The following is an 8173-nucleotide window of genomic DNA, read 5'->3' as shown; positions in this document are numbered from 1 at the left end:
AAAAAAAAAAATTAAAATCACTACAAAGATGGCACTGAAAGTGAAGAAGGAAGCCCCTGCCCCTCCCAAAACTGAATCTAAAGCAAAGGCTTATTAAAGATGAAGAAGGTAGTCCTGAAGGGCATCAACAGTCACAATAAAGAAGATACACACATCACCCACTTTCCAGTGGCCTAAGACGCTGAACTTCAAAGGCAGCCCAAATACCGCCGGAAGAGCACCCCCAGGAGAAACAAGCTTGACCACTATGCCATCATCAAATTTCCTCTGACCAGTGAGTCTGCCATGAAGAAGATAGAAGAAAACAACATACTTGTGTTCATTTGAATGTTAAGGCCAACAAGCACCAATTTAAACAATCTGTAAAGAAGCTCTATGACATTGATGTGGCTAAGGTCAACACTTCGATTAGTGTTGATGGAAAGAAGAAGGTCTATGTTCAACTTGCTCCTGACTATGATGCTTTGGATGTTGCCAACAAAATTGGGATCATCTAAACTGAGTCCAGCTGACTAATTCTAAATACAAATTGTTCTCACACAAAAAAACCCAATATCATTAATAAAAAAAAAAAGTCATTAGGTAAATCTGCTGTCAAAGACTCCTTTAAATGTTAAGGAGCAATAATGTCAGTTTGGAGACAACAGTGTGCCTGATTCAAGACATGGTATTTTCAAATACTTGTTATTCATCTGAGAGTTGGACAATGACTAAAGATGACAGAAGAGGAATCAATGCCTTTGAGTTGTGTTTGGAAGGGTACTGAATATCCCATGGACTGCCAAGAGAACAAATGGATATGTCTTTGACCATTATTATAGAATGAGTATGAAACTCCAAGGGATGGGGGAAAAGGGAGCAAAGAGGTGAGAATGGGAGGGGGCATTAACCAGAGGGTTGCACAGTTTTATGGGTGGGTGGGGATGAAGGAAATGGAAAAGATCTGACATGAAAAACAATCTATACAAACTTAATAAATAACCATCATAAAATAATTTTTAAAAAGAGTATATCTTGAAAGTGCAGGCAGGGTACTCCTTGGAGGCAGGGATGGGGAAGCTTCATCTCATATATTCTGGGCATGTTGCTAGGAGAGGTCAGTCCTTGGAGAGGGACATCATACTTGGAAAAGTGGGGGGTCAACAAAATAGGGAAGACCCTCAACAAGATGGATTGTGATAGAGACTAACACAGGCTCAGATAGATCAGAGATGATGAGGATACCATAGTTAGGGCAAGGTTCAGATCCATTGCCTTAAAGCAATTTGAATATTGGGAAATATGTATTGTATTTTTATCTTTTATTATGGAAACATATATGGCTACATGGTTAAGCCTCTGTTTCCTGATTCTGTAAACTTCGTTCTCACATAAGAATAAAATGCATGCACTTCTCCATAAAGGTTTGTAATGAAATCATTGGACTAAACCCAAGTTGATTTTATAGACACCTTAATTCATTCTTCATCAAGTATATCTGTATCATTTAAGAAGAAAAGTCTATTTGAAAGAACTTCATCCACTTTCACCCTTCATTTTATGCAGGATTCAGGTCTGTCTATGATAGCGTAGCATGTTATGCATGAAATGAAATTCTGTCACCAAGCGATCCTTCTGAAGCACTTCCATCATTTACTTGTTCCTTTCTAATGCTTCTATGATGTAAAATGTGTAACAAATAGTATTTTCTTTGCTGTGCAAAATTCTTTTAAATTATCTAAATATCCTGTTAATAACTGGTAGAGATCTGTGCATATCTAAATTTACTTCTGAATCTTGGAAAGTTTGGCTTGTCTGATGAAAATGCTGCAATACATTATTCCACATAACCAACATAAATACATACTCTGCTGTGTACATTTCATCAGGAATGTCTTTAGCGTCTCTCTTTACTATTCCTTTTGTGTCTAGTCTTTAGTAATGTCTTCAAAAGCATCTAGAATCTGAGTGTATAATTCCAGGGTTGCATTTATTGCTGCAGCATCATGCACTTCACAATGTGTATTGTTTGCTATTATTTGGTGCCATAGAGTTGAATATGACTCACAAGGACTCTATGTACAATAGATCAAAACCTTGCCTAATCCTGCTCTAACTTTGCAATATCTTCTGTGCTTAAGCCCAAGGTTGCAATCACGGTGCCTATCATCTTATTGAAGGTCTTCCTCTTCTTTGATGACCCTCTACCTTCCCAAACATGATGTCCCCTTTCAAGGATTGGAACCTGTTGATCCCAATAACATGTCCAAAGTATGTAAAATGAACTCCCACTATCCTTTCCTCTAAAAAATGTATCCTAGCTATACTTATTCCAAGACAGATTTGTTTGTTCTTTTTAATACTTGATCATTGCCTAAACATGTTATAAGAACGGCCAATTGGTGAGTAGAGGCAGCCAAAAAATATTCAGAGCAGCAGGATAAAGAAACTACTTCTGGACAGCTATTTTGTTTGTTGTTGTTATTGTTGTTGTTGTTAGGTGCCATCGTGTCAAGAATGACTCATAGTGACCCTATAAACAAAAGATCAGAATCCTACTCTATCCTGCATCATCCTTACACTTGCTGACACACAAGAGCCCATTGCAGCAGTCACCATATTAATCCACCTGGTTGAGGGTCTTCCTCTCCCTTGCTGACCCTCACCCTTCCCAGCATCATATCCTTCTCCAAGGAATAGCATCTCCTACCAATATGTCCAAAATATGTGTGGCAAAGCCTCATCATTCTTGCCTCCAAAGAGCACTCCAGCTGCACCCTCTCCTAGATATATCTGTTCATTCATATCTATTCATTCTGTATTTGGCCATCCATGGGCCAACACTACAGCTCCAAGACATCAATTCTTTTTCTGTCATCCTTATTCATTGTCAAGCGCTCAGATGCATAGCTAATAATAAGAAAGACTGTGGCATGAATTAGACACACTTTAGTCCTCAAACTGACATCATTATTCCTCAATAATTTGGAAAGTCTCTAGCTGCTGATTTTCCCAGTACAATGTGTCTCCTTATTTTCTGACTGCTGGTACCAAGAGTATGGACACGAAAATGTGCTGCACAACATTATGTTCTAACATTTTTTTCTCACATATCTTTATGATGGCCTAATATACTGTCAAGGAGCTCTGGTGTCATAATCTGTAGTGAATTGCACTACTAACTCAAAAGCTGTGTGTCTTGGGAGTTTCAAAGTCCTCAGGAGGATAGTCTTTTCCCATTGCAATTTACAGTCTCAGAAATCCAATAGAGGGTCACTATGAGTCAGAAGCAAATTGATCACAGAGAGTTTTGATGTTAGGTCTTTGTTTGTTGGGTTATGTGGTTGGTTTTTCTTTGTTTGTTTTTTAACATGTTGGCAGCATTATCATAGGACTGGCCATTTTCATGAAGGATAATCACCTTTGCAACCTTCACATAAGTAATGAATTCCTTGAATTAAAGTTTCTTCCCCCCATATGACTTTTAGACTGCTAAATGTGATGAATCTGCTGGAGGTACTCATCTTAAAATGATGCTGATTTGTACAAGAAAATCAAGAGCATAACCTAAATACAAATGCAAATATCAAGTTATACTTATTTTCTTGAAAATAGTTGATCAAACATTTTCATTTATCATGGGTTTTTTTTCCATTATTTCCAGGTTGTTTTAGATATAAACAATGGGTTGCTCTTTCCTTTGTTAGTATATTATTAGAGGTTACTTGATAAAAAGTTTCTCAAACTGGGCAACAAATTCAAGTAGACTCTCCAAAAATCTAATTTTATGGGAATACAAACATTTTATTTCTTCCTTGAAAAGACAGTCCAAAAGGTGGTTGTTGTTATGTGCCATTGAGTCACCTGTGACTCAGTGACCCTATGTACAAGAGCACTAAACCCTGCTCTATCCTGTGCCAATCTTATTGTCTCTGACACACCTACCCTCATTACCCCAGTCACTGAATCAATCCATCTCATCAAAGGTTGAGCTTTCTCTCCTGAGCTGTCCATCCTCCCTCCCAAGTGTGATGTCCCTCTCTGACAACTGGCCCCTCCTTGCAACATGTCCAAAGTATGTCAGACTAAGCTTCGGAATCCTTGCCTCCAAGGAGCAGCCTGGTTTAACCCTCTCCAGGATGAACCTGTTCATTCTCTTAGCAGTCCATGGTATATTCAGTACTCTTTCCCAACACCACAGCTCAAGGGTATCAATTCTGCCTCTATCATCCTTAGTCATTTTCCAGCTCTCTGACACATAGCAAATGATTGCAAAGATATATGCCATGGTCCAAAAGGTAGTTTAACATTTATTATAGTGACAGCAACAGCATATTGCAAAATAGCAATACTGGTTGTTGTTGTTGTTGCTATGTGCCATCGACTCACCTATGACTCTTAGCAACCCTATGTACAGCAGCACTGAAGCCTGATCTGTTCTGAGCCAGTCTCATTGACTCAGACAACCCTATGCCCCTTGCCCTAGGTACTGTATCAGTCCATCTTATCTGGGGTCTTCCTCTCCTGTGCTGTCCCTCCACCCTTCTGAGCATGATATCCTTCTCCAAAGATCAGTCCCTACTGGCCACATGTCCAAAGTATGTGAGATGGAGCTTCAAAATCCTAGCCTCCAAGGAGAAACTTGGTTTCAGCCTTTCCAAGACAGATCTATTTGTTTTCTTGGTGGTCTATAGTATGTTCAAGATTCTCCTCCAGCACCACAACTCAAAGGCATCAATTCTTCTGTCCTCTTAGTCACTATTAAGGTCTCTGATGCATAGCAAGTAATTGTAAAGACCATGAACTGAATCAGGCACACCTTAGTCTCTAGACTGATATCATTGCTTATCAGTACTCTGGAAAAGTCCCTGAAAACATATTTACCTAATGCAATTTGTCTTTTGATTTCCTGAGTTCTGGTGCCAAGAGTGTTGATTCTAGGTCACGAACAATGAAGAAAACTTTTAAAATTTCACAAGAACAAAAATGTTACCTTGCTTCTATCCCACTTGAACATCATCTTAAGAATAGGTGTGAGGCATTGAACATTAGTGATTGACAACCAGATGAATTGAGGGATGATATCAAGGATATTACCCCTAAAGAGAACAAAAGGTCACTACAAAAACAGAGGAGAAAGAAGAAAAAAAAAAACCCCGAAATGAATGTCAGAAGAAATGGTAAAAAATTTGACTAAAGTGTTTAGAAATCAAAAAAAGGAAAGATACGCTGGAGTGAAAGAGTTGAACAGAAGATTTCGAAAGGCAGCTTAAGAAGATAAAGTTGAGTATTATAATGGAATATGCAGAGAGCCGGAATTGGAGAATAAAAGCAAAGAACTCACTTGAAGTGTCTTAAGCTGAAAGAATTTAAATCAAGCTTCAAGTTGCAATACTGAGGTGTTATGGGCAAAATCTTGAATGACTCAGGAAACATTAAGTGAAGATAGACTATATGGAGTCACTGTACCAGAAAAAAATGGCCAACACAAAAATATTTCAGACAGTACCATGTGATCAAGAGCCATTAGTGATGAAGGAAGAAGTTAAGCTGCACCGAAGGCATTAGCAAAAAAATAAGGCACCAGGAATTAAAGGAATCCCAATTGACATGTTTCAAATAACATGTTTGCCAGGAATTTCTGTGCTAGGAAATTTGGAAGATAGTTACCTGGCCAATTGATTGAAAGAGATCCATATTTGTTCTCACTAAAAAAAAAAAGATTCAACATAATGTGGAAATTATAAAACAGTTAGTATCAAATGCAAGCAAAACACTGCCATTCCAGCTGTATTTAGAAAAGGCTGTGGCACCAGAAATATCACTGATGATGTCAGATGGATCCTAGCTGAAAGCAGAGAATACCAGAAGTATGTCTACTTACCCTTTATTGACTATGCAAAGACATTTGGCTGTGTGAGTTATAACCAATTTTAAATAATATTGAGAAGAACGGGAATCCCAGAACACTTAGATTTCTCATGCAAAATCTATTACTAGATCAAGAGGCAGTTGTCTGAACAGAGCAAGGGAATCTTAACATGATTTAAAGTCAGGAAAGGTGTGCATCAGGATTATGTCTTCTCTCCATATTTATCCAATTTGTACAATGAAAAAAATCATTCAAGAAGCTGGACCCTATAAAGGAGAATGTAGCATCAGGATGAGAGGAAGACTCATCAATAACCTATGTTATGCAAACAATATAGCCTTGCTTGCAGAAAGTGAGGAGGATTTGAACCACTTGCTACAGAAGATAAAATCCTTCAAGATGGATTGCCTATGAAGCAAACATATTCTTGATACCAAAGTCAGGTAAAGACACCACCAAAATAGAAAACTACAGGCCAATATCTCTCATGAATGTAGACATAAAATCCTGAAAAAAATCCTGGCCAATAGGATCCAATGATGCATTAAAAAAAAAAATTCAGGTCTCATATTGAACTCGAGTTGGAAGAGGCGAGTCCGGTCTCAAAATCGAGGGTCATGATCCTAAAGAACCAGAGCAGTTACGGAAACTGTTTATTGGTGGTCTGAGCTTTGAAACTACAGATGATAGCTTAAGAGAACATTTTGAGAAATGGGGCACACTTACGGATTGTGTGGTGATGAGAGACCCCCAAACAAAACGTTCCAGGGGCTTTGGTTTTGTGACTTACTCTTGTGTTGAAGAGGTGGATGCAGCAATGTGTGCGCGGCCACACAAGGTTGATGGACGCGTAGTGGAACCAAAGAGAGCTGTTTCTAGAGAGGATTCTGTAAAGCCTGGTGCCCATCTCACAATGAAGAAAATTTTTGTTGGTGGCATTCAAGAAGATACAGAAGAGTATAATTTGAGAGACTACTTTGAAAAATATGGCAAAATAGAAACCATAGAAGTTATGGAAGACAGGCAGAGTGGAAAAAAGAGAGGATTTGCTTTTGTAACTTTTGATGATCATGACACAGTTGATAAAATTGTTGTTCAGAAATACCACACTATTAATGGGCACAATTGTGAAGTGAAAAAGGCCCTTTCTAAGCAAGAGATGCAGTCTGCTGGCTCACAAAGAGGTCGTGGAGGTGGATCTGGGAACTTTATGGGTCGTGGAGGAAACTTTGGAGGTGGTGGAGGGAACTTTGGCCGTGGTGGGAACTTTGGTGGACGAGGAGGCTATGGTGGAGGAGGTGGTGGCAGCAGAGGTAGTTATGGAGGAGGCGATGGTGGTTACAATGGATTTGGAGGTGATGGTGGCAATTACGGTGGTGGCCCTGGTTATAGTAGTAGAGGGGGCTATGGTGGTGGTGGACCAGGATATGGAAACCAAGGTGGTGGATATGGTGGCGGTGGTGGAGGATATGATGGTTACAATGAAGGCAGAAACTTTGGCGGGGGTAACTATGGTGGTGGTGGAAACTATAATGATTTTGGAAATTATAGTGGACAACAGCAGTCAAATTATGGACCCATGAAGGGGGGCAGTTTTGGTGGAAGAAGCTCGGGCAGTCCTTATGGTGGTGGTTATGGATCTGGTGGTGGAAGTGGTGGATATGGTAGCAGAAGGTTCTAAAAATTCAACAGCAAAGGGCTACAGTTCTTAGCAGAAGAGAGAGCGAGGAGTTGTCAGGAAAGCTGCAGGTTACTTTGAGACAGTCATCCCAAATGCATTAGAGGAACTGTAAAAATCTGCCACAGAAGGAACAATGATCCATAGTCAGAAAAGTTACTGCAGCTTAAACAGGAAACCCTTCTTGTTCAGGACTGTCATAGCCACAGTTTGCAAAAAGTGCAGCTATTGGTTAATGCAATGTAGTGTCAATTAGATGCACATTCCTGAGGTCTTTTATCTGTTGTAGCTTTGTCTTTTTTCTTTTTCTTTTAATTACATCAGGTATATTGCCCTGTAAATTGTGGTAGTGGTACCAGGAATAAAAAATTAAGGAATTTTTAACTTTTAAAAAAAAAATCGCCATGACCAAGTGGGATTCATAACAGGTATGCAAGGATGGTCCAACATAAGAAAACAATCAATGTAATTCATCACATTAACAAAGAAAAGAACAAGAACCACATCATCCTATCAATTGATGCAAAAAAGGCCTTTGACAAAATCCAACATCCTTTCCCGATTAAAACACTCAACAAAATAAGAATAGAGGGGAATTTCCTCAACACAGTAAAAAGCATATACTAAAACCCAAGAGCTAACGT

General features: G+C 39.0%; 1 protein-coding gene across 1 annotated transcript in view; it reads left to right on the top strand.

Moving 5' to 3' along the window:
• The window catches only part of LOC102862892 (heterogeneous nuclear ribonucleoprotein A3-like), a 29198-nt gene extending 21666 nt beyond the window's left edge, over nucleotides 1-7532 (top strand). Inside the window, exon 2 of the mRNA XM_006882137.1 lies at nucleotides 6433-7532. Coding sequence (XP_006882199.1) covers nucleotides 6433-7532 — 1100 coding nt within the window. The remainder of the gene's footprint in view (nucleotides 1-6432) is intronic.
• The last annotated feature ends 641 nt before the right edge of the window (nucleotides 7533-8173 follow it).

Source organism: Elephantulus edwardii, unplaced genomic scaffold (genome assembly GCF_000299155.1).
Source record: "Elephantulus edwardii isolate Elephantulus edwardi_28Jun2011 unplaced genomic scaffold, EleEdw1.0 scaffold00017, whole genome shotgun sequence".
Lineage (NCBI taxonomy): Eukaryota > Metazoa > Chordata > Mammalia > Macroscelidea > Macroscelididae > Elephantulus > Elephantulus edwardii.
Note: the sequence above shows the minus strand (reverse complement) of the source record. Positions and strands in the feature narration are given on the sequence as shown.